We start from the raw sequence: 27,294 nt of genomic DNA on the forward strand, positions 1-27,294 counted from the left end.
TAATGTATATTGCATGGTGCTTGAGTATGCCCTACTCTTTTGATATCCAAAGCCTTACTTACTGGCTGCAATTGCAAGAGATAGCCAATGTGAGTGGTATTGGTAATGGCACTTTCTAACCATGGCCGGACTGGGAACCCAAAGCAGTCTAGGAAATTTTGTCAGCCTCCCACCCCCATTAAAATGATGGTGCTATTAATATATGAAAAAACGCAGTGAGCAGAGAGAAACAGTCAAACTATAACACTTAGGAATGGATTGACTGTGTAATGCTGTGGTATTTTTTTAACTGTGCAAAAAGCGGTCCACGTCTGAGGGTCTGATAGCACATAGCTGAAATAATTTACTTATATCAAGAAGCCAGGAGGCATGCCCGACAAGATGGTCACATGTACGTGCTAGCCTTGAGCTCCCGCAAACCCCACTAAAATCCACTAGATTCCTGGGTCCATATATCCTTAAAGGGCCCGAGAAATATAAATACACCCCTGTAGGTGAAGGCACACTTGGAATTGGTGCAGTGGGGGCAGGCTGCTGATGAAATAATGCAGCCACGCTCACAAATTGAGCGAGAGATTTAAATTGGCAGAGGCCGCAGTCCTGTAAAAGTGGCCGCTCTATTTATGTACGTAGCCCGGCACATGACATATCCTGAGCCGGTGTGGGCCGCGGAGACCAACTGAATACACTTCGAAGAGTAGCAGAGTTAGGCCCAAAATTGCTGGAGCATGAACCGAGGGACTGGAGAGGGGTGAACAGGTGGCTGCAGCACAACTCAGAAGACAGAAGCGCAACAGGGCATAGGCTTGATCTTGAGAGCCTGCCTGGCACTGCATAATGAGTTCTGCGGGGCAGGGCATCGGCTACCCTTGAGAAGGAGCGCAGCGATAAAGAAGTCTGGTGTACAGCGTGGGACACAAATTGGATTGGGGTGCAGCTGGCGGCAGCAGTTGAAGAGACCAGGTGGCCCGGCACGCTCTGAGGACAAAAGCACGGTGGACATAGGCGCTAGATGGTGGAGGAGAGAGCAGGGCCCCAGCTAGAACAATGGAGGGTCATGCAGTGAGGCCCTTAAGTTCTCCTATATTGCAGCAGGATACTCCACACAGTTAAGTCGGCAATGCATCAACATGGGAAAGGACAGACATCCCAGGGGATCTCAACAGACCCAGATTGACCGAACTGCAGGGACCTAAAAAAGGTGGAGAAAGAAGTGGAGCGAAGCCCTTCCCGATGTGCTGAACCCACGGAAACATAGATCTTGACGGTGATAGACCAATCAAGGCAAACCCTGGAACACAAAATTGATTCTGTACATATTGAGGTCAAATTTCTAAGAGCAGATGTATATAGGGTCAGTGAGAGAGCACAGGAGACCTAGCAAACCGTGGAAGTCATGAAGGCAAATGTTAAGGAGCTCTAAGCTATCAGAGGCAACACATATCCTGGAGTACAGAATGGAAGACAAAGAGTGCAGATCTCATAGGAACAACATCCAGTTTGTGGGTTTCCTGGAACAGTACTTTGAACAATGGATTAAAAATGCTGTGAAACCAGAGGGTCTTTCCTGGCTCTTTGCCATGGTACTGATCCCACCACCGGGAGCTTGTCCCAGAGCTCTCAGTGAGAGACTCCTTAATTATAGGGAAAGAAACATGCTTCTACAATGGATAGGAAATTCTGGAGAATTGAAATTTAAAGACCAAACCATTAGAGTGTTCTTGGATTATGCTCAAAAGGTGCAAGACTTGAGAAAATATTTTATTGTGTTGTAAAGTAAGCTCAGATCCATGAACTTAAAATATTGCACAAGAGGCGCATTCTTCTTCACCACACTGGAGGATGTGTGAACTTGGCTGGAGTGCATGTACAGATCAATTTGTACTCTGACTCGCCACAGCCGAATCGGCAGATGGGGAACAGGCAGACACAACCACCGACTACGGTGCCACCGCTAAAAGGTTGTGGTGCAGTATGATGGCACTCTGGGGTTTGAACACTCACAGATGGGCACTAGCTCAAGCAAAGACTCTTTGGCAGATGGGGACCCGTTAATTGGCTGACAGACTAGGAAGGTGTGTTCCCAGAGTACAAGGTCGGGATAAAGCACAACGCCGAAATGGAAGGAGTAAACAGGGGGAATGACACTATAATGAAATGGAGCTGAAGTACATGGATTGACGAGAGCAAACTATGGGCCATATTATCAAGAATGGCAATAACATTATCGCCGCTTTAGTGGCAGGAAACTGCCGCTAATACAGCGATAAGGGGCTTGATAATATGCCCTAGAGAATTCCAATAGAAGCCCAGGTTCTGGTGTCAAGGACATCAAACCTGGGCTTCTATTGGAATTCTCTAGGGCATATTATCAAGACTCTTATCGCTGCTTTAGCAGCAGTTTCCTGCTGCTAAAGCGGCGATAATGTTTGCGCCTTTCTTGATAATATGGCCCTATGGGTTGCACTATAATCAAAGAAGGCCCAATACACTATGCCCTCATATTAGACATAATGAGCAAATACAATTATGCTGTACCGACAGGGTGCCTGTAGCTGATGTGGATGGGCAATAGATAGTGCTGTATGGAACCCTACATGGCTCGGAAGGCTGCATAATAGATACATATGCGTCAAATGCTGATGGCTGAGGCTCAGTTCGTAGGGGCAATGACCAAATAATACCCTATGTGGATGTCCCAATATGGTAGTCTGGAGATTTTAATCGTATACTGGATGGGGTAATGGATAGGCACCCACTGAGAGATTGTATGAAGCTGGGAATGCTCCGGCAGATAACGGCTGACATAGGTTGTTGGGATGTCTGGAGAGATCGGCTTCCACACTAAATACTCTTCATACCACTCAACAGTACACAATACCTCAAGTTGATTAGATGGGTTTCTAATCTCACATACACTCAAGCAGAATGTGCAGGAGGTATAGTACCTGGGCAGATTCCTATCCGATCACTCACCACACAAGATAGCATATAAAGCTGTAGCACACCATACTAGTTTACCTATGTGGCGTCCGAGCCCTTAAGCATTTCGGGAATCCCATGTTCAGGCTGGAAATTAGAGACACTATAGACACGTACATGGAACATAATTGGGAATTGGTAGACCATAGAGGTACTAAGTGGAAGGCTCTTAAGGTAGTTCTAAGAGGTGACTGTATGTGGATGATTTATGGGATCCGCAGACAGCTGCAATAAAAACCTACAACAGGTGGGGGATCTCTTAAATGGTGTGCAGACCACTAGTTGTGCAGCCATGAACATTCTGGATGCACAACATGTGATGCGCTGGAGAGGTTCTGCCACATAGACTATAGGCGAAGACTCTTTGCACATGGTGATAAGTCTGGCCGGTGCTTGCTGGGTTATTGAGAAGGAAAAGGCCTCCTCCCACTATTCTTGCCCTGTTGAAAACAGATGGGACTAGGGTGATAACCCAAAAGGCTATCAATGATGTCCGCAGGGCATGTATGTGCGCCACATGTGCACACTTACCTTTTAGGGGGTGCAGCAGGGTGGCCTTTCGGCCCCCTATCAACCTTGAAATTGCATTCGCAATTTGCGAGTACCTATGTCAAGAATTCCTGTCATGCGAGGGGAAGAAAATGGTAACCAGCGAAAACGGACTACATCTCCCAGGATGCTTAGCGGTTGAGAGGTTAGGTAAACAGGAGAGCTGTTACATAACTCAAGGAAAACACGCCCTTATGTAAACAGGAGAGCTGTTACATAACTCAAGGAAAACACGCCCTTATGTAAACAGGAGAGCTGTTACATAACTCAAGGAAAACACGCCCTTATGTAAACAGGAGAGCTGTTACATAACTCAAGGAAAACACGCCCTATAAAGGGAGGAACCGGGAGGTACAACGCTGTCGGATATTGTGTTTACACCGACGTACCTGCTTCGTGAAGAGCAGTGTTCCGGAGTGGTGCTCCAGTAAGGCAAGAACGGAGGTAGGTCGAGTCGTTACTCCCTGGGCCGTGTCTTGCCCCATCGTCACCTGTGAAGGACCCGGAAGCTCTACCGGTCAACCATTGAGCTTTGCTTTTTGACTCGGCTGAGTCAAAGCGCAGTGGCGCTTTTGCTGGTTGGAGTCGTAACTCCCAGCCAGACCAGAGATACAGGGACTGCCAGCTGTAACGCACACCAGGAGGTGTTTGCCGCGTTACAGACTCGGAAGTCCACAGGATTGATCGAGCGGCTGCTCTCGGTTCAGTCTTCTTGCTTTTTGATTGGGGTATCGGTGACGCATCACCAGGAGGTGACTCCGCGTCCCGGTGCAGTCTGAGGAAGAGGTTGAGCGGCTGCTCCCTTCAGGTAGAGACCCCGGCTGGGTGTTTCCCTGACTCCTCGATTCTCCCCAACACTCTTCGTGCCCCTCACAGCCTACCGATTGGCATTGTCGGCCATTTCATTTCTGCCCTCTGTTGGCATACGCCGGGATCGGCGTATATGCAGAGGACGGTTAGGACCATCCGTGCGGTGGGCTGGTAATGTACTTAGCCTGGAGGATTCCAGTGACTATAACTTTTGTTTGTTCTTTGTATTATTTTTGCCTTCATTAAAATAACTAACCCTTCACAAGTGGTTGCGTCCTCATTATCGTGTCTGTTAAACGATCCCGAGACGTTCAGGGCGTTACAAAATATCCGACCTTAATACACTAACTGTCTCCCGGTCGATAACAGACATGGCAACACTTGATGATGTGCTGGCTGCTTTAGCGACCGTGCAAGTTGAATTGGCTGCCTCTAGGCAAGAAACAGCCGATGTAAAAGCCAGACTGGATGCTATCCACTTGGACCCGCTCACGCCCAGCACCTCCCTCACGGACCAGACCCCTGCTGTAGTAGTGGAAATGCCGGTAGCCATCCCTTTGGCCACACCAGAGAGGTACAGTGGGGATCCTAACACAGTGCAGGTATTCCTCACACAAGTGGCGCTACATTTATCGTGCAAACCAAAGGCGTTCCCCACGAGTCAGGCTCGTGTGGCTTTCCTTATTTCCTATTTGGCTGGAAACGCGGCACAATGGGCCGTACCTCTGGTGAGCAGGGACGACCCCATCTTATGTGAGTGGGGTGCTTTTCGCGAGGAATTCCTGAAGGTATTCGACAGAAGGGCTGACTCGTACACGGCGGACCGTGAAATGCTTGAGTTGAGACAGGGATCCAACGACCTGGTGCAGTATCTCAACGCGTTCCGACGGCTGGTTGCGGAAACCAAGTGGCCTGTTGCTAAACAGACGGCGCTCTTCCATCACGGGCTGTGCGATGAGCTCAAAGACGCCGTGGCTCATATTGACACTCAACCCAAGACATGTGAGGGTCTTATCAACCTGGTATTACGGCTGGAACATAGGCTAAGTGAAAGAAAAGGGGATCATGGGAGAAAAGGAAAATCCCTTCCATCCTATGGGACGGTGGGAAGTCCTGAAACTTCCACCGCATCCAAGGGAGAACCCATGGACATCGGCGCAATACGAGCGAGCCTCACAGCCACGGAGAAAGAGTCACGCCGTAAACAAGGATTGTGCCTATATTGTGGCAAAAAAGGCCACTACGTACGTGAATGCCCTGCCAAACCGAAGACGTCACGTTATCGGGCCAACCGGTCGGTAACAGCCGTGGTGGACATACCGGCGGAAAACTAGAGGACTCCCAGACCAAAGAAGGGGCATCTCGGAGTCACTCATCCATCCCTTCACTTTCCAACTCGGTCACTAAGGGACACCGACACCTGTTTCTCACGGTGCACGTGGGAGTGCATGACCAGTGGATACCCGTTGTGGCCATGGCGGATTCAGGGGCCACTGGCATGTTTATGGACCACAACGAGGCATGCAGGCTAGGGCTAGTGCTTCTTCCCAAAGCTGTACCCGAAGACGTCTATGCTGTAGACGGAAGGCGATTGGTGACGGGGCCCATCGGGCAGCACACGGGGGTCCTTCCGATGAGATATGGGAGGAACCATTTGGAACAAATCGATTTTAACATCATCCGAGCGCCCCAATATGGCGTCATATTGGGATTGCCGTGGCTACAGAAACACAACCCCTCTGTGGATTGGCCAACACATCGCGTCGAAATGACGTCACCGTATTGCATCCTGCATTGTGGAAAAAGAACGGAATCCCTTGACGCAGATGAGAGCGGGAGTCAGACGGTGGCTACAGCGGCAGAAAAAGATGTGGCTCTCCCCCAGGCTTATCACAGTTTTGAGGATGTATTTGATGAGGTAAAGGCGGAAGTGCTACCACCACATAGACAGTTTGACTGCCAGATCGACCTGGTGCCAGGGGCCAGCGTTCCCAGCGGCAGGCTGTATGCCCTGACGGAGCCTGAAAACGTGCATCTCCGGGGGTACCTGGATAAACTCCTCAAGCTAGGATTCATCCGCCCGTCCAAGTCTCCAGCCGCCTCGCCACTCTTCTTCATCCCGAAAGCTAATGGGGAGCTGAGAGCCTGTGTGGACTTTAGGGCATTGAATGCGATAACCATAAAGAATCGGTACCCCTTGCCTCTCATCAGTGTACTTCTGGAACAGGTCAAGAAAGCTCGTATCTACACCAAGTTGGATTTGAAAGGGGCATTCCATCTGGTGCGCATGAGGGACGGAGACGAGTGGAAGACCGCCTTTAAGACCAGGTTCGGCCTTTTTGAGTACCTCGTCATGCCGTTCGGTCTGTGCAACGCCCCGGCAGCCTTTCAGTACTTTTTGAATGAGGTATTCAGAGAGGAGTTGGATATCTACGTGGTCGTATATATCGACGACATCCTCATCTACTCGTCCAGTGTGGAGGAGCACGTACACCACGTCAAAGCTGTGCTCCAAAAGCTGAGGGAAAACAAGCTGTTTTGTAAACTCAGCAAGTGTGACTTCCACGTCACGTCCGTGGAATTCCTCGGAGTGATGCTGAGTCCAGAGGGACAGGAGATGGCAGAACGAAAGATCAAGGCTGTGAAAGAATGGCCGGTGCCCCAAAGCGTGAAGGACGTCCAAAGTTTCATTGGCTTCGCCAACTTTTACAGGCGGTTTATAGATGGATTTTCAGGAGTGGTGGCCCCCATCACACAGCTACTGAGGAAGTCCAAGGAGTTTGTCTGGTCCCCTGAAGCGAACACAGCCTTTGAGGCCCTGAAAAGCGCCTTTGGTAAGGCGCCGGTGTTGGCTCACCCCGATCCGGATCTCCCCTACATGGTGGAAGCGGACGCTTCGGATGTGGCGCTGGGGGCTATCTTGTCCCAACGCAACCACGACACAGGGGTGCTTCATCCCGTTGCGTACATGTCCCGCAAACTCAACGACGCCGAACGCAACTACCATATTGCGGAGAAGGAGCTTCTCGCAATCAAGGACGCCTTCACCGAATGGAGGCATTGGTTGATGGGGGCAAGACATGTGGTATCGGTGTACACGGACCATCGGAATCTACAGTTCATGACGGCCACAAGACACCTTTCTCCCAGGCAGCTGCGGTGGATGATCTTCTTTGCGGGGTTCAACTTCCGCATCACATATCGGCCGGGGACGGAAAACCGGAAGGCGGACGCCCTGTCCCGTCAATCTGCAGTTAAGGAACCATTGCCTGCGACCGAGCGTTCCATCATTTCCCCGAGAATGGTATTGGGGGTTATCCAACCGGATACTTTCCTGAGGGGAATAAAGAGAGGGATCAGGTCGTTCGCATGGCAGAGGTGGCTCCTCAGTCACAGAGAATGGCAGCTGAAGGACGGGATACCCCTGAAGGGCAGGTGCCTATTGATACCCACGCCTAGGCTAAGGAAACAAGCATTCATCTGGTGCCATGACTCTCCATGCGCAGGTCATTTGGGCTTTGAAAAAACGGTGGCTAGCATGGGACGGCATTTCTGGTGGCCAACCATGAGAGTGGATGTCAGGAAATGGGGACAGGAGTGTCCTACGTGTGCTACCATGAAGGCCGACCATGGCCGAACCCAAGGGCTCTTACATCCACTTCCGACCCCGGATAGACCATGGGATAGCATATCACTGGACTTCGTGGTGGGCCTACCGGTAGACCAGGGGATGACGGCAATACTGGTGGTGGTGGATTACTTGACGAAAATGGGGCACTTCATCCCCTGCAAGAGAGTCCCTATGGCCGGGGAATTGGCGTCACTACTTCTAAAGAATGTGGTACGACTGCATGGATTACCTGGGGTGATCGTGTCGGACCGGGGGTCGCAGTTTACTGCGCAATTCTGGAAGACTTGGTGCACTGCGCTGCATGTTAAGACCGCCCTGTCCACCAGCTACCACCCTCAAACGGACGGCCAAACCGAGCGCCTGAACCAAACGCTCAAACAGTATCTGCGATGTTTTGTGGACCAGGGCAGGGAAGAATGGGTCGACTTGCTATGGGTTGCAGAGATAGCCTATAACAACGCCACTCACAGCTCCACACAGTCATCTCCGTTCTATAGCAACTATGGCCAACATCCCAGGTTCTTGCCATTTCTACATCCGTTCAGAGAGGACAGGATTCCCGCCACAGCGGACAGGGTGGCACACATAAAAGACACGTTGATGCGCTCAAGGGCTGTCCTAATAGAGGCCAAGAGAAAATACAAGGCTGCGGCAGACAGGAAGAGAAGGCCCGGGCCACTGTACCGCACTGGAGACTACGTCTGGATATCCACAAGAAACATGAGGTTTCGAAAGAACAGTGTGTTCCATCCCAAGTACATGGGCCCCTATCGAATTGCCAAGTGTATGGGTCCCGTGAACGTGAAGGTGTGCTTGCCCCAGTCATTGCGGATACACCCTGTCTTTCATGTATCATTGCTCAAACCTGCACCCTCCAAGCCGTCTGGGACACCTAGGCCGGTATGCGTGGAGTCGGAGGTGGAGTATGAAGTATCGGGCATACAGGCGTCCAAATGGCGCAGGGGGAAGCTGTGGTACCTGGTTGCGTGGAAAGGCTATGGCCCGGAGGAGCAATCATGGGAACCGGCTGAAGGGGTTCATGCTCCGCGCTTGGTCTCCTTGTTCCATCGGCGTTTTCCTGCCAGCGCTGGACCCGTGGGGAGCCGCTGAGAGGGAGGATGTACTGTCAAGAATTCCTGTCATGCGAGGGGAAGAAAATGGTAACCAGCGAAAACGGACTACATCTCCCAGGATGCTTAGCGGTTGAGAGGTTAGGTAAACAGGAGAGCTGTTACATAACTCAAGGAAAACACGCCCTTATGTAAACAGGAGAGCTGTTACATAACTCAAGGAAAACACGCCCTTATGTAAACAGGAGAGCTGTTACATAACTCAAGGAAAACACGCCCTTATGTAAACAGGAGAGCTGTTACATAACTCAAGGAAAACACGCCCTTATGTAAACAGGAGAGCTGTTACATAACTCAAGGAAAACACGCCCTATAAAGGGAGGAACCGGGAGGTACAACGCTGTCGGATATTGTGTTTACACCGACGTACCTGCTTCGTGAAGAGCAGTGTTCCAGAGTGGTGCTCCAGTAAGGCAAGAACGGAGGTAGGTCGAGTCGTTACTCCCTGGGCCGTGTCTTGCCCCATCGTCACCTGTGAAGGACCCGGAAGCTCTACCGGTCAACCATTGAGCTTTGCTTTTTGACTCGGCTGAGTCAAAGCGCAGTGGCGCTTTTGCTGGTTGGAGTCGTAACTCCCAGCCAGACCAGAGATACAGGGACTGCCAGCTGTAACGCACACCAGGAGGTGTTTGCCGCGTTACAGACTCGGAAGTCCACAGGATCGATCGAGCGGCTGCTCTCGGTTCAGTCTTCTTGCTTTTTGATTGGGGTATCGGTGACGCATCACCAGGAGGTGACTCCGCGTCCCGGTGCAGTCTGAGGAAGAGGTTGAGTGGCTGCTCCCTTCAGGTAGAGACCCCGGCTGGGTGTTTCCCTGACTCCTCGATTCTCCCCAACACTCTTCGTGCCCCTCACAGCCTACCGATTGGCATTGTCGGCCATTTCATTTCTGCCCTCTGTTGGCATACGCCGGGATCGGCGTATATGCAGAGGACGGTTAGGACCATCCGTGCGGTGGGCTGGTAACGTACTTAGCCTGGAGGATTCCAGTGACTATAACTTTTGTTTGTTCTTTGTATTATTTTTGCCTTCATTAAAATAACTAACCCTTCACAAGTGGTTGCGTCCTCATTATCGTGTCTGTTAAACGATCCCGAGACGTTCAGGGCGTTACAACCTATTTGGTACTCGCAAATTGCGAATGTCTTCCGGCCCATAGGAATGAATGGGAAGGTATTCCTTAATAGTGAATCACAATTTGCGATTCTCTATTAAGGAATATGTAGAATTCGCAATTTTGTTTGCAAATCCTACATACATTGCATTTTGCTTTTCTTAAATAGTGAATCGTTAAAATTTGCTATTTAAGAATCCCAAATGCAATTCTTGATACATCTGGCCCATAGTGTTTGCTTAATTTATGGTTCAGCATTTTCTCACTAAATATTGGTGCTCCATGCACCAGACACCACATAACTATGAACGGTAAGTGCTACCAGGATAACAAAATATTTCAGTCACTCTTTTTCTCTAACTATATGTTTCTTTGCTGTAGGCGAGAAGATGACTCTCAGTATTTCTGTCTTGCTGTCCTTGACTGTGTTCCTACTGGTTATCGTGGAGTTGATTCCGTCTACTTCCAGCGCAGTACCCTTGATTGGCAAATACATGCTGTTTACTATGGTATTTGTCATAACATCCATCATCATTACAGTCATTGTCATCAACACTCACCATCGCTCCCCAAGTACTCACATCATGCCCCAGTGGGTGAGAAAGGTACGTTTTTGCATCAGAAAAAGTGGACTACTTGTAAATTTGTCAGTCAATAAATAATGTTTACCAGGCCACATAAAACTTCTGAATTCTCAGCTGAGATTGGAATAACAATACAGGCACAATTAAAAAATGTGTACACTGTAACCAATATATGATTTTTTTTTTTTTTAAAACAGATTTTATTCATCAAATGACACATATAAAGCAGGGCTCTGTAACCCAGAGACATCTGCACAATACGTATAAAGCTTCATGACTTTGACTTTTCAATAATAAGATCACGGAGAAATAGAAAGCAATACAGATGAAATAAACCATATGCAAACCCCCACCCAACAACCCCCACCCAACAACCCCCTCGCCCCGGTCGCACTAACTGCCTCTCAGAAACAGCCTGGCTGTGCATTTTGCACCACAACCGCTCGCTACCATAGACATAAATGCAAGAAACTACAGCTTGAACCAGCAGGGTAATATTAAACTGGATGGAGGGGCCCTGCTGCATCGACCGGCTCCACAGCAAGCCCTGATAGTCTGCCCACCGCTTCCAAACTTTATAATGCTTCTGCGGGCACCCTCTTGGGGTGAAAATAGGAAGTTCCAAGCCCATACAGAAGTCCAGTCCCCTCTTCCAAGCCGACACTGAGGGTGGCACCAGTGCCTTTCATGCTCTAGCAATGTCCCTCTTCGCCAGAGTAAACCCTAGCAACATAAGATGATGTTTATAAATATTACCCCCGATCCCATCCATAACATGCAAAAGTACTAATTTCGGCGAATGGGGCAGGTCCCAGCCCAACACTTCAGAGAGGCAGGTCACAACTCCTCTCCAGAAGTGTGACAAGGAGAGACAGTGCCATATCGTGTGCATCAGGGTTCCATCCTCCCGCTCGCATCTAAGACATACAGGGCTAGCAACCAGTCCCGCCCTCCATAACCGGGCCTGCGTGAAGTAGACCCGATGAAGATATTTAAACTGGACAAGGCGCAGACGTATCGCTATGGCTGCCCCCCCCGCGGGGAGGCCAGGGCCTCTGTCCGGTCCTCCTCATCGAGTGGGCCAACGTCACCCTCCCAGGCCCCTCTAAGCTTCTGCAGTGTGGGGGAGCTGTGAGTCACTAGGGACTGATAGATCTTGGATATTTTATGATCCTGAAGGTCTCCCATAAATACCTTCGCTTCTATCGGGCTGAACTCCGCAAGTGACTCCGAGCCCTCCATACTAGGGGAGATGGCGTGTCGAAACTGGAGATATTTGTAAAATTGGGTTTTATGCATTTGAAAATCTTTTTGTAGGTCTTGAAAGGACATCAGGATCGGCCCCCGCATGACGTCCCCCAGGGTAGAAATACCTATGTTGTCCCAACCACGAAACCCTGACAGAGTAGCTAGTTGTGGCAGACGGCCATTATTCCATAAGGGGGTTTCCCGTGTCAGCGTGTTCCACCACCCCATTCTCCGTAAGGCCTGTCACCAAATTTGGAAAACTACCTGGGCCGCTGACGGCAGGGATCTATGCACCAGTGCTGAGTACAGGATCGTGTGTAAGGAGAGATCCCCCATAAAACGCCTCTCTACAGCATAGGCAGGGTCGTCTCTACCCCCATACTGCCCCTCATTTAGGACCAGTAAATGTGAGGCCATGTAATATGATAGTATATCAGAGGTCGCCAGTCCTCCAGAGTACGTGGAAAGGAAGCATGTCCGTAGGGCGACTCTCACTGCTCCCCCTGCCCATAGACATTGACCCAAAGCTGCATTCATCTGCCTGAACCATCTAGGAGGAATCGGGTAGGGGTGATTCTGCAATTGATACAGTAAACGGGGGAGAGAGACCATCTTGAAGATGGCCGATCGACCATATATAGACAACGGCATATGAGACCATGTCTTAAGATCCTCCCAGATGCGGTCCCAAACCGGAACCAAATTCCTTTCCCAAGCCACAGTGGGTGAGTCCGATAAAAATACCCCGAGATACTTCATCCCACCGGTAACAACCCGAACCGACGAGGCCCAGGCGCCCAGAGCCGGCGTGTCACCAAGAAGCCACAAGGTAGACTTGCTGGGGTTCAAGTAGAGACCCGATGATTCCCCAAAAATCTGCATAATGCGAAGCAGCTGCGGCCCCGTTCGATTTACGTCAGTGAGAAAGAATAGAACATCATCGGCATATAATGCAATAAGATCCGACAATCCGTGTACCCATTCGAAGCCGGTCACCTGCACGTCCATGCGCCCCCAGGTGGCCAACGGTTCAACCGCCAGTGCAAACAAGTATGGAGACAGCAGGCAGCTTTGCCGGGTACCCCGTCTAAGAGAAAAGGTGGAGGAGGTAGAGCCAGCAACATGTACCGACGCGGTGAGATCAGTGTAGAGTAGGGACAGGTAGGACAAAAAGCGCGGTCCAAGATTCAACCTGCGTAACAGCGCAAATAAATATATCCAACTAAGGGAATCAAATGCCCTGTCCATATCTGCCAGCAAAAGTGCCACCTGTTCACCCAGCCCCCGAATGGCCGCAACAGCTACCTGTACCCGGCGAATATTATGTTGGGTCGCTCTCTGGGGCATAAACCCAGCTTGATCTGGGTGTACCAAGGTAGTAATGTGGGACCGCAAGCGGTTGGCCAGTGCCTCGGCCAATATTTTAGCTTCTACATTCAGGAGCGAAATGGGGCGATGTGAAGCGTTCTGGTCCAGGGGTCTGCCTGGTTTATGGAACACCACAACCTCCGCATGTTGGCAATCCAGAGGAAGACACCCCCGCTCACGGGACTCCACCACCACTATAAGGTAATGGGGTCCTAGCTGCAGTAAGTATTTCTTTAAAAATTCACAGGGAAACTCGTGTGGCCCCGGAGCCTTACTCGAGTTAAGGTCTCCCAGGGCTGCACCCAATTCCTCCTCCGTGAGCGGGAGATCAAGCTCCACAATCGCCTCATCGGACAGGGCCCGATGCAGGAGGTCGCCCAAAAACCGGCCTATCACGTCTTCGTGGAGACATTCTCTGGGGGCATACAGCTTCGCAAAATATGTAGAGAAGCTTTCAGCATTGTCCAGGGAGTCTGTGAGGGGCCTTCCATCCGGGCCTACTATATCGTGGAGGGGCTGGGAATGGAACATCCCCTGACAACCGATGAAGCATCTTGCTAGATTTATCACCCCATTGGTAGACTCTACTGCGCGTTGCCAACCAAGCAAGGTAGGCCTCATCCAAAAGAAGAGCAGCATAGTTCTGTTGCGCCAGCAACAACTGTCGCCTTGCTTGGTGACCCCGACACCTCTACTGAGATGGTCAAGATCTGCAATATTAGCCTCTGCTTGCAGCAGAACCTCCCTCCGAGTCCTGCGGGCTGCCGCGCAAAAAGAGATATCTATGCCCTGTATGGTGGGCTTTAGTGCCTTCCACAGAGGTTCGGCCCCAGAAACCAATCCCACATTAAGCGTCAAGTATTGATCGAGCGCGCTCTCCAGACACTCCCTGTAGTCTGCCATCTGAAGGTTTCACGTCAAGAGGGGCCAGCGGAATAGCTGTTTTGCCCAGCCCATCTGTACCATAAGAGTAATCAGCGAATAATAGGAGAGCCCCTGTGGAAGGATATCCGCCGCCAACACCCTACCAGCCACCGACCGAGGGACGAACAAATAGTCGAGGCGAGAGTAGGAATTGTGGACCGCGGAGAGATATGTGTAACCCTGAGTCTTTCCGCGCATCCGGCACCAAGGGTACACCCAATCGAGCCCAGACACTAACGAGGAACGTTTCGTAACTTGGCGGGCAGCCACACTCTCCCCGGGCCTCCAACAATCACAGGACACATCCAGCACATCATTCCAGTCGCCCCCAATTACGGGCAGGCCATCCAGCATATCCGCCCATAATGACAAAAGCCACTCCACAAGGCCCCATGAGAGCAGAGGAGGTGCATAGACGCAGCCCAATACCACTGGTTCCTCCCAGATCGTGCTCTGCAGGAGCAGATATTGCCACTGGGTGTCTGCCCACTTCTTAACATGTGTGTATAAAACTCGGCGGTGAATCAAAATCGCCACACCCCGGGACCCCGCACAAACCCCAAATGGAACACCTGAGTGTAACCATAACACTGGAGGCAGAGCGCCTTCGAGCCCATAAGATGTGTTTCTTGTAGCATGAGTATGTCGGCTTGGGCCCTCTTAGCCTGCTGGAGCCAGCCTCGCTTGATTTTATCTAATACCCCCCTGACATTCCAGCTCACTATTTTGAGAGTCCCAGGAGATACCCAGGCGCCGTTAGGTGGGTCAGCCATGAGAAACCCTGATGAGATACGCTAGTGCAAAAGGAAGTATGTGGTGTGTGCATAAAGGCCTAACAATACTGTAGCAAAGTGTGACTTGTTGACAGAAACATAAACAACCCAACAACCCCCCCACCCTATACTTCAATAACGATGAAGCATCTGTTGCGGCGGGTACTGCCAGTGGACCCCAACGGGGAGTCCCAGCACACCTCGACCCATGGATCCTTAATTTACAGCCCAACATCAGTAGGCACCCTCTCCATGGGAAGGTCCAACTGAGCCCTCACTTGGGCTCCTCCGATCAAAGCAACAATGTCAAAGTTACACAGGACTGCTATCTCCCCCTCCAATTAGGAGGCCGATGTAGACTGCCGGGCGGTCGAACCCACCTAGGAGGATGCACTGCAGGAGCGGGATCGAAGTCTGGATCTGGAACGTCTGCGATCTTTAGGCTTCGACTGAGGCTGCTTACGAGCCACCACACTGGACGAGGAGTAGGATTCCCGCCGAGGCGGTGTATGGGGAAGCAATCGTACTGTCTCATCTGTCCACTGAAACACTTCCTCTGGCGAGTCAAAGAAATGAGTTCGGGATCGATACACCACCCGCAACCAGGCCGGATACAGCAGAGTGTATGGAAGATTAAGATCGCAAAGTCGAGCCTTGGCCACCAAAAAGGACTGTATCCGTTGCTGGACCAGTTTTGTGTAGTCCGAAAAGATCAATATGCGTTATCAAATAGCAGAGGTTCCTTGGCCCTGGCTTGCTTTAGAATGATGTCTCGGTCATGATAGTTTAGGAGCTTTGCGAAGACCGGCGACCTCTCCAGCCACTGAGTAAAGAACTGCTCCATATCTCCCCCCCTCGCACCCCTTCGGGAAACCCACAAAGCGGAGGTTGTTACGCCTGGCCCGTCCCTCTGCATCCTCCACACGTGTTGCAAGGCCCCGCTGGGTTGTCTCGAGGGTGGCCACCCGCTTCTGCAGAGTGGCAACCTCGTTCTCCACTCCAGAGATCCACGTTTCAGTCTTCGTGATGCGCGCCACCACGTTCCGCAGGTCCTGTCGGAGGAGCATGGCATCAGAGCCGACCGCCCCGAATTTAGCATCAAGGACATCTCTAGACTGTGTGATAGCGGCCATGAGTTCAGCATTGTCCGGTATGTCCAGCACAGCCCCCTGTGCCCCTTTAGATGCTGCAGCGGTGGCCCCAGGGCCTGTATATTTGTCGAGGGTGCTCTGTTTGCCCGAGCCCCCACTCGTCTTGTCGCTCGTCATGGCGTCCACCGAGCCTTCTTATTCCCAGGCCACCCGGCACCAGACCTCCAGGCCGCTGCAATCAAGGAGCACACGCACGTCTGCGTATAGGAAGGAGCTTCACACTCCAGTGGACTTAGCAGGCCGACACGACACCCCAAGTGCAAGCATAAGCAAGGCAGAGGGAGGCCCTGGGGCCGTAGATCCGGGTCCCGCGTGACCTGACCTGGCCACCGAGCACGGGAACACCGGCAGACCACGAAGGGGAAGCGGCGAGCTGAGGGGACCCCAGGGGACAATCAAAATCCAGTAGACTGGAGTCAAGGGCGACCGCCCACTGTAGAGGGGCCGCCCTACCGCATGCAGGCCCCCCCACCATCTCAGCAACAGTTATGGCCGCTTCCAACTGGGCTCAAGGTCTGGTCTGGGCTCAAGGTCTGGTCACCAACACTCTCCCCAGGGCCTCCTGTAGTATCCCCTCCCACCTCTGGGAAACATGGCTTTGACCCAGGACCGCCAAGAACTCCAGCGGTCCCACGAGCCGCCTCCAACTCGCGCAACCCGATATGGCCGCCGGAGTGAGTGCGCAGCGTCACTAATGCAGATCGAGGTAGAGGGCGTCCCCCAGGGCAGCAAGGCGGTCGCCAGGCACTGTCCGCGGCACCCCTTCCTCTCAGCGCCACTCCCGCAGCCAGATATGACCACCGACGGCTCAGTTCGGCATCCCCATTCGATGCAACCGCCGACAGCTCTTTCACAACTCCTGCGGCAGAGCGGGGTGAGGGGGGCAGCCTCGCTCGAGACCCCCGCGGCTGATTCCAAGAGGCCGCAGCCGCTCGACACCCTCACCTGACAAACCGCTTCCGCATGTACACAGCGACCAGCTCAGCAGACGATCCGGAGCCCCAGATACGTCGCTCTCCGTGTGCCAGCCACCGCTCCGCTACTCCGGGGCTGCACCCCAGGCCGCCGCCTCCGCAGCTCGCCACGCTGAGATGCGGGGCTAAAACAGGCACAGATCGCAGCCCCCACTCGCGCCCCACTAGGGACACGATCCGAGTACAGAGAAAGGATCAGAGGATAGGATATATTCAGGATAAATGTTTAGGCTGGATGGAGCTCACCTAGCACACGTCCGCCATCTTGGCTGCCAGGCCAAGCCCCCCACCAATATGTGAATTTTAAGGGAAACAACCATTACAGCGCATGCAATACTCCTTATGCCATTACCCCGCATTTTTTACACTGCGTAAACTTTTACAACGCTGGGCTTTACACCGTGAACTGTTACAACGCATTCCCTAAAGTAACGTCCCCGTGGAGTCAGAAAAGTAGTTGCGTTGGAATGGGGAATGCGTTGTAACAGATTGTGTTGTAAAGCCCTGCACTGTAAAAGTTTTTGCAGTGTAAAAATGCGGGATAACGGCAAGCGGAGTGAAAGCATGCGTTGCAATGTCATACAACGAATTTTAAGGCCACTCTTTAAGGGACACCTGGTAATAACCTGTGGTACTGCAGCCTTTACTTGCTTAGTGCATTTAAGTCCACCATTGATAAAGGTAATGTGCAGCGTGCCCTGCAACTGATAAACACTTGCCAACAATGTAGTTGGGCGAGCCGTGCAAAATAAAAGTAAGGCGAGTGGTAGCCATTATTAATTAAAAGATTTGGGTGAGCCACGCAATTGAAAACAAAGGCGTGGCCGCCATTGATGTCAATAAAAAGCACCGTATGTAAAGAATGTCATGTGTGCCCACCATTATTAATGCTGAAGCATATGGCATGCTGCGCTGCTTCTGAAATGTAAATAAAAGATTTGGGTGCGCTGCGCAACTGAAAACAAAGGCGTGTGACCGCCGTTAATTTAGATAAAAAGCGCCATGTGTACAGAATATATTTTTTACAAAATGTATTTGTGCGAGCCACGCAAAATAAAAGTAAGTCGCACTGCGGCTAATAGTAAATATTAAGCACACTGCATGCCGCGCTGCTTACACATTGATGACGACTAAGTGTGGCATGCCGCGCTTCTAAAATAAACATGTAGCATTTTTAAAATGTAGCTCTGTGAGCCGTCCGAAATAACTGACAGTCACAGGGACGCCATAATTAGAGATTAAGCATGCAGCACGCCGCATTGCGTAAAAGAAACATACAGATACCATGTACGCACCAGCCATGGAGTTGTGTCTGCAACAGCATTAACAAAATAGTGCTCACCAACTGTAAATGAAATCAATTGAGTAACAACACATGTAAGAAGGGTTGTCTTTATGGGAGGTAACAACTGAAGAGAGGGAGGTACTAAAGCCGGACAAGGAGGGACTACTCATAAAAAAATAATGAAATAAAAAGATTTCCAAAATACACTGAAAGGAGCCGGTAAAAAACTTGGGCAGAACATAGGCGGAGCTTAATGTCCACATCCTGAATACAGCAAAAACCAAAGGAAATGATGGACGGAGTGTTGAACATTGCAAGCACTCACCCCCAGTCAACTGATCTGGGTTTAATCCATCACCGTTCTTTAGCCCACTCTGCCACCCCAGTTCAGACATGGCCGTGGCAGAGTGGGCTAAAGAACGGTGATGGATCAAACCCAGATCTGTTGACTGGGTGTGAGTGTTTGATTGGTTCTGATGCTCCGTCCATCACCACCCCCTTTTGTACCGCTTTGTTCGCCATAAGTTGGCAGGGTATGCTCAGACGTGAGTCCCTTGCTCACTTTGCCACTGGATTCAAGCAAGCCTGGCTGAAGACGGCTGAAATGCCAGAAACCGGTCCTAGGAAGCTTGTTTCCGGTCCAGGGACGGCATGGCTTGGCAGTTCGGGCTGGACTGTTCCCACGAGGCACAGGGTCAGACTGATTTGCATATGGCCATGTCTGAACTGGGGTGGCAGAGTGGGCTAAAGAACGGTGATGGATCAAACCCAGATCTGTTGACTGGGTGTGAGTGTTTGATTGGTTCTGATGCTCCGTCCATCACCACCCCCTTTTGTACCGCCGCATCCTGAATACAGCATGTCTTGAAGAGACAGTGCAATCGCTGCCTAGGTGAGAAGTAAAAAATAAGGACCTGATTTAGAGTTTCATGGACAGGGTATTCTGCCTTATATGTGGAGGAGTACTTTATCTGCCAAACTGACGATCGCTAGCTCTAGAGTTGGGCAGATCATCATGTTTCTACCCGGGGTTACCCCACTGGCTCTGCCATCGGAAACCTTATTCCAAGGGTCTGACTGACTTATGGCTGGCAAAGCCTAGTGGTCTCAAAGAACAATAAAGAAAAATCACTCCTACCCCCCCCCTGAGAAAAAACTCCCACGGTGTCAGGTGTCGTTAGTACTTTGTTTTAGAAAAAAAAAACTCTTGCTTTGGGAGTTTGCTTTTGGAAAACAAAAACGTTTGCTGAGCTGCTGCGTGGAACATAGCGGCCACTCACCAAACTTTTAGTGCTTAGGTAGAAGTTGCCATGGTGGCTCCTCTAAAGAACCAGAGATCTCATTCAGGTCAGAGGAGATTTCTAAATATGGCAGGGGGTTACATCCATTACAACGCATGCATTAGGTCGCATGCGTTTACACCGCAAGCGTAACAACGCAAGCGACGTTAGGACGCAGACCATTACGCCGCGCACCATTACATCGCATGCGCATTTACCACGCATACGCTTTTAGATCGTATGTGGTGTAATGGACGCGAGGCGGGCGGCATGGACAAGCACCGGGGAAGAGGCGGAGGAGCACCGGGACGACGCGAGGAGAAAGAGGTAAGGGGGCTTAAAGTTTAGTGTTTAGGGCAGTATGTGGAGATCAGGGTTTAGGGCAGTGTCTGGACATTAGGGTTTAGGGCAGTGTCTGGAGATTGTGCGGACATTGTAGTGTTTAGGGTTTAGGGCAGTAGCTGGAGATTAGTGTTTAGGGTTTAGGGCAGTGTCTGGAGATTGTGCGGACATTGTAGTGTTTAGGGTTTAGGGCAGTGGCTGGGGATTGTGGTGACAGTGTGGTGTTTAGGGTTTAGGGCAGTGGCTGGAGATTAGTGTTTAGGGTTTAGGGCAGTGTCTGGAGATTGTGCGGACATTGTAGTGTTTAGGGTTTAGGGCAGTGGCTGGGGATTGTGATGACAGTGTAGTGTTTAGGGTTTAGGGCAGTGGCTGGAGATTAGTGTTTAGGGTTTAGGGCAGTGGCTGGGGATTGTACTGACAGTGTAGTGTTTAGGGTTTAGGGCAGTGGCTGGAGATTAGTGTTTAGGGCAGTGGCTGGGGATTGTGCTGACAGTGTAGTGTTTAGGGTTTAGGGCAGTGTGTTTAGCGTAGTATATTAGGGGTTAGGGATTAGGGTTTAGGGAAGTTTAGGGTACTTCTTTAGGCTTTAGGCGAGTGTGTGTTATGTAGGTTGGTATTTGGGAAAAAAACGCGATGTTAAACCATGCGGGGTGTTTGTGTGCGTTGTAAATGTGTTTTGCATGTGTTTGAATGCGTAAGCTAAGTAATGGTTTGCGTGGTGATAGATTGCGTTGTACATGTGCATGCGATGTGAAGACACCGATGTAAAGGGATGCGATGTAAACGTTTGCGATGTCGCATCATACATCCATGGCAGGCAGTAGTCCTCAGGGTGGCAGGGGTAATGGCCTCCTCCAGCCTGGCATACAGCAACCTGCCTCGAAAAACTATAAAGGAGACTCTACTTGATTCATTGTCAAGACAGGAGCTGCCTGACACTTACTCTCTATGGTTGATTCCCAGGCAAAATTATTGACCAAGCAAAAGAGTTACAAGCACACATTCCTGCATGAAAATGCCCTTTAGGCCAGAAATAGTCTTAGCTCTAGAGATCTGTTAGAGTTGCAGATAAAACTTAATATTCAAACAAGTGGTGGCTTATTTTTTGATTTGCAGCATGGAATATAATTTTTTGCTGCATCTCATAACAAGAGAAACAGGCGAAATCATACAAATGAAGTTTGTTTAGAATTGACAACCAATTCCCTGGAACCCCACAAGCTGATGATGTGGGTGAATACACCTTCTGTGAACACTCTGAATTGTCTATTTAATCTACATGGCACTACACCTGAATAACCCCAAGCACCTCTTGCAGAAACTGACCTTCTCAGGTGGCTTCCGAGAAACGCTAACCTTTGCCTTCAGAACAAACACTGTAACAAAAGTTCATCCACTGCCTGGTCTTTGTCAATGTATTCACCTAAGATGGAGCACATACTACCAGTATCAATCAGACTGCTCAACTTCTGTAACTTACTTAAACATTTCCTGAAAACGTGCTTACTTGGCAAATACCTCAACACTTGATATCACCTCGTTATTCAACTTGTTTTATTTTGTATCCTTAAGAAAATACATCTAAACCAAAGCACTGCTTTTAGAAAGATGCAATTTTTTAAATCTCAATTAGATGTATCTTAAGCAAATACACGTAAACCAAGGCACAGCCTTTAGAAAGATAAAACAGTATGTCAGCATCCTATGTCCTTTTAGTTCATTATCATGGTTGATGTACTGACTATACAAGCTTACTCTGTGCCTCATATATTACCCCTATTAAAATACAGGTCATTGTTTCTGCTAAATTTTCTCTTGTATATATCATCTTATAATCGGTATAAATGTGAAACTCTTTACAGCACCTTTGCATGTGCAATTAGGGTGGGGAATTATTTAGAATGTTTGTGAATACCCACGCATTTCTGCCTGTGTGGGTGCACTCCACATTTCCATAGGCCTAGCCACCCCTCACCCTTGCCAGGAAACTTTCAAATTTGCAACTGCAATATATCCGGCCATCTCCAAACTCCACAGTGTAAATTTCTTTCTGCGTCTGTAAATATTCTCAGATCTTCAATCTGTGAATCAGGATCTGCTGGTGTAAACCAAACTTGCATACCTGAGTTTGGCTTACGGGTGCTAAAGCTGTAAATTAGATAAATTCTCCCGGGTTTACGCAGCAAATCTATGCCACCATAAACATCAAACCTGAAAACTATAATCTTCATGTGACATGCCTGTCACCACTGTGAGGTGGGCACAGATCCTGATATCACATTCTCTTGCAGAAAAAGTACAGACCCATGAGAGTGGGTCAGTACCTAGTGATGGTGGTCCTAACCACAGTCTATGGTGTGTAGAAAAACTCCATATGTCAAACCTTGTAACTTGAAAGAGTTCAGGTAGTATGATAGGGATCGATTTACAGCACAAAAGTGAAACCAAGAGAAAAAGAATTGGAGGAGGTGCAAGCAGATCCTGCAGCAAATAGCAGATAACAGACCATGTCCTCAGCTGCTGTCCAGTGGTGCGCAACTGGGTCAGCATGCTTAGTGGTCATATGTTGCTTTATAATAAGCAGAGATATTACCCTGGCACTGAATGAAGAATGACGTTCTTAATTGTACTGGGGGAATGCCAGAGGAAGCATGGGCGTGTTGGCAATACAGTTCACATCCTTGGAGGCGTTGGTGCTGGGATGTAGAGTGAGCATTGACAGATACAAGCCCTCCATGAACTCTGAGTTCACAGTGCACAGTGCAAACTCCAGCAAGGTTGGGATTGGATCCAGAAGGCAGTATGTGGTTGCCGGCTCCCTAGGAAAGGGGTCAATAACCCATGGTCTCCCAGATCCAACTAGAGCATAGAATCAAATTTCATAAACTAAGAGTTGGAGGGAACAAAAGGGGCTCTTTTTTACAATAGAATTCCTTCTGCACGTGCCCTTGCTTTTTAAAGTCTGTACTATATTGCCAATAGAAGTCATGGTGTCTTTTTTAGAAGAATAAAAAAAGAGCACAGATGAAGTCTGTACCCGGGGGGGGGGGGGGGGGGGGGGGGCTGGAAGTAGATAAGAGCTTTAGTAGAATAGACAGTAGCGGCTGCTACCGGACCCGGATGGTGGGCGGGGATGGGGGAAGAGGGGCTCTCTCCTCTGTCCTCTTCTTTCTGACTCCGGTCACTCAACAGGATGAAGGAAGCAGCAGGAAGCACCCAGCTCCCAATAGCCAATCACACTGCATTGTGATTGGTCTGAGCACCGTGGATCGAAGCTCAGCCAGGGAATGGGGGCCTGGTCATGTTCTCCATGTAGGCTGTTATGCAGCCTGCATGGAGAAGATGCAAAGTGCGCATGAATGGGGCCAGCCAAACAGTCATGTGCACTTAAGAATGGGCAAACCACTCCTCCCATGCTCCGCTGTCATCAGGGCAGTCCCGCCCCAAACGCAAAGCTGCAGCGGAAGGAAACATAAATGATAATAACACAAGTTATTATCAATTTACATTTCCTTTACTTCACTGCTGTGAAGGGAAGGCACAGTAGAAGTGAAAGGTCACAGAACCGCGTTGCATGAACACGTATCTGAGAAAATATGTAGGTAAGGCAGCACAAAGGTGCACAATAGGTGGGAGGTTAGGCGTGGCCAAGCAGCAGATGTGTAGCGAGCAGAGCATTGTTAGTCTTCAAGTAAGAGACGAGTCATGGACACCGGTAGTGTAGCGGTGGTGTGGAAGCATAACTAATGATAACATGTGCACCCGAGTCGCATTTAGTAAACACGAGACTAGCTGCTTTTGCAGAAGTATAACCTTTTGATAATAATGTTGCGCTTTAGCAGATGTTCATTTAATAATCAAATGTATGAAGTCTTTCGTCCGGCAACACCACACTACACTTTATTTGAGGGGAAGAACACAATATCTATTTGTTTAAATACAATGAGTATCTCTAACTTGCCTTACACTGTTTCGCAACTTATATTTTTTCACGTCAATTCTTCAAGGCTTTAATCAGTTTTTGTTGCAGCAGTTTTAACCGTTTAGTCTGGCTTTAGGTCTCTTTTCACCAAGATAGACTTTACTTTCGGTCTTCATAGTGAGACAAGATAACTCCCAGTGTCTTTTTCCACATTTCTAGTGTATTTCAGTTTTTTTTTAAAAACTGTAATTAAAACTGTTGCAATGAAAACTGTAACGAAAGGCCCTGAGGAAGTAAGGTGAAAAATAAATAAGTCGCAGAACACATGTTGGCTTAGTTAGAGATTCTTATTGTATCAAAAGAAATATATATTGTATTCTTTACCTCAAATAAAGTGTTGGGAACTGGATCGAACAAATCTGACAGATTGGAAGTAATTTTATTTGGAAAAATCGATGTCCATGATCATACCACTGAAGTCTCACATGTGGTCCAAAAGGTAAGGAGCTATCTACTGAAAGGACCGTGCCACCCCGTCATGGGTATGAAGCGTTATATAAAAGCAAATTCCAATGAAAATCAGTCCTTAGCGATTCATCTGCACTGTCATCCATCCCGCTTCCTCGTTGCACCCTACACCAAAGGCACGAGTCTAGAAAAACGAATTTATATTAATTGATGCCAGTGCTGCAATGTCTCTTTCATCACTCTCTCTACCAAATGCTGATTTCCTTTTACCACCCACCTCTAAATTCTTAGGTACCCTTTTAGGAAAGGTTGGTACAGCATTTCAGGTTGAGCTGCTCACCGAGTAAATAAAGCAAACATTCCGAGTCTCTTCTCGCGAGACCAAAATCGTGCACACATTAATGTCGTTTCTGTGAACACTGAGACAATATTTTTCTTGATGGCGTAAAAATAATTTACTGAAAATTAGTATTATCCAAGTTCAGAAACGGCTCCAGCCTGCAAATGCCAAAAAGCTCAATTTATGTTCTTAGAAATCTCGTGGTTAAGTATTTACACGTTTGTTTTTTTAAATGCAATAGAAAACAGAAATGGTGTATACGATGACGAATGGGCTGCCTCAGAACGATGAACACGAAGATGTGCACAGCAGAGCAGAGGGGAGAGCGGGAATAAATCACGAGGGTGCCATTAAAAATGCATTCTGGGCTTGAAAGGTCGGAACAGCAGCTCACGAGACTTAATGTACTGTAGCACACAGGCCAAAAAATGGTGCACGTCACGTGGGAGGAAGGTTCATGTTATTGAACACGAACATAACGACAGTGCTACACCAGCCAACTGTTACACAAAATACGGCGACAGGCAAAAATGTAAATAAACTGTATAGAAAATCATGTAAAAGTCATTGTAACGTCGTCTCAATGAACACTCGAGACACGTGTGATCTTTCCGCTATGTTTATTTGCATGCGAATGAGCAGTTACTCCGAGGAGCGCCGGCCAACACTCTCTGTCCCTCGCTGCGGCGCGCTCTCTCTCTCCTCGCTCCGCGCTCGCTCTCCGCGCGCATCCGGCGCCAACGTGCCTGCCCGCGTCACGTCAGCGTGACGCGGTAACAACTAGACCGCTACATATCTCCCCCTTTTACCAACCCAAAGATCAGTCACTTACAGTTCGCAGTCCAGTTCAAAGTCTTGGAACCTGGAAGGCCTTACAACTTGTCTTCCGCTCCTGGTCACCTTACCACCGTACCCTCGCGCCACTTGGCTCTGTGTTACCTCACGTTCTGTTCCTTCAGTCATCGCTCCTCCACTGTTCATATTACCTCTGGGCCTGTCCATCTCTGCCACTGGGGTCTCACCCCCTTGCTCTCCTACTTGCTCCTCTCCTACATCTGCTTCTTCCCTTTCTTCACTTCCGCTCACCTTATTCCCTTCATCCACGTCTTCCGTGCCTTCACCTTCCGGTTCCCACTGTTCCCATCTCAATATCTTGTTGCACCGGGCCATGCGGTCCTGCGACCACACATTCCCATCGCTGAGCAGGGCCGCTCTATCATACACTTCCTTGACCTGCATGGGCTTGCTGTACTTGCTGTCTCCTTTCCTTTGTAGGGTAGCCAACTTTACTCTCACCCATTCTCCCCTCACTAACCGAGTGTCCTTCACACTCCTCCTCTTATTGTAGTTATTGGTGTAGATGGTTTGTGCCCTCTCCAGATTTGCTCTTACGACCGCCGGAGACCATTCGCTGGTCACTACCTTCTCCTTCCAGATTCTGTTGTCGTGCGTGAAGGGTTCACGTCCTCTCAATATTTGAAACGGGCTGTACCCCGTGCTTGTGGGTGTTATTCTGTAGGCCCATACCATATTCTCCACCGCTTTCTTCCAGTCTTTGTTACAGGTGATGGCCGCTTGTATGGCCCCCCTCACCACCCTGTTAAATCGTTCCACTAGACCGTTACCTGCCGGATGATATATGGCCGTGTGCTTTACCGAGATGCCGTTTCTCCCCATGAACTGTTTCCATTTTTCTGATGTGAACTGGGGCCCATTGTCGCTCAAGATGGACTTGGGAATTCCCTCCCGGGTGAATGTCTCCGATAGGAACTCCAGGATGTTCTCCGTGTCCATGGATTCGCTCACTTTTATCTCTGGCCATTTGGAATAACGGTCGATGAGGACACACACATACTTCTGTACGCTCTGGTCATCCAGCACCGGTCCTAAAATGTCTATCGACAACTCTTCCCATGGGTTTGAGGGAGTGTCGAATTTTCCCAGTGCCGGGCGTAATGGCCTCAACGTTTTGTCAGCCCCTTGGCATTGGGGACACTCCCTGACGTGTCTCTCTGCTCTCATGTCCATGCCTGGCCACCAGTAGTTCTGTTTCGATCTGGCTTTGAGTTTCCCAATGCCAAGGTGGCCTTCATGTAATAAGTCCAGCAATTTGTTGATGAGGTTCGTGGGGGGGATTACTCTGTCTCCTCGGTAGATGAATATGCCCTCGTCTCCCACTGTCAGTTCTTCTCTCACTTCATAAAAAGGTTTGAGGTTGGTTTTCACCTTTTTCTTATCAGGCCACCCTTGGGTGATGTGCACTTTTGCCTCCATCAGGTCAGCATCTTCTTCATAAGCTTCAGTCCACTCTTGTATGCTGATGATCTTCTCTTGGTCCCCGATGAGAGCCACCATCTCTCCTCTGTCCGCTGGGTCTTCCTCCCCCGGCTCCATGGCCGCCGCTCGACTCAGGTAGTCC

The 27,294-nt window shown here is 49.6% G+C and overlaps 1 protein-coding gene across 1 annotated transcript in view; it reads left to right on the plus strand.

Annotated features, from left to right (window-relative positions):
- The window catches only part of CHRNA1 (cholinergic receptor nicotinic alpha 1 subunit), a 116,824-nt gene that overhangs the window by 49,616 nt on the left and 39,914 nt on the right, over positions 1-27,294 (plus strand). The window contains exon 7 of the mRNA XM_085645251.1: positions 10,598-10,821. Within this exon, the coding sequence (XP_085501377.1) occupies positions 10,598-10,821 (224 nt within the window). The remainder of the gene's footprint in view (positions 1-10,597; positions 10,822-27,294) is intronic.

This window comes from Triturus cristatus, chromosome 3_1 (assembly GCF_964204655.1).
Source record: "Triturus cristatus chromosome 3_1, aTriCri1.1, whole genome shotgun sequence".
In the NCBI taxonomy this organism is placed as follows: Eukaryota; Metazoa; Chordata; class Amphibia; order Caudata; family Salamandridae; genus Triturus; species Triturus cristatus.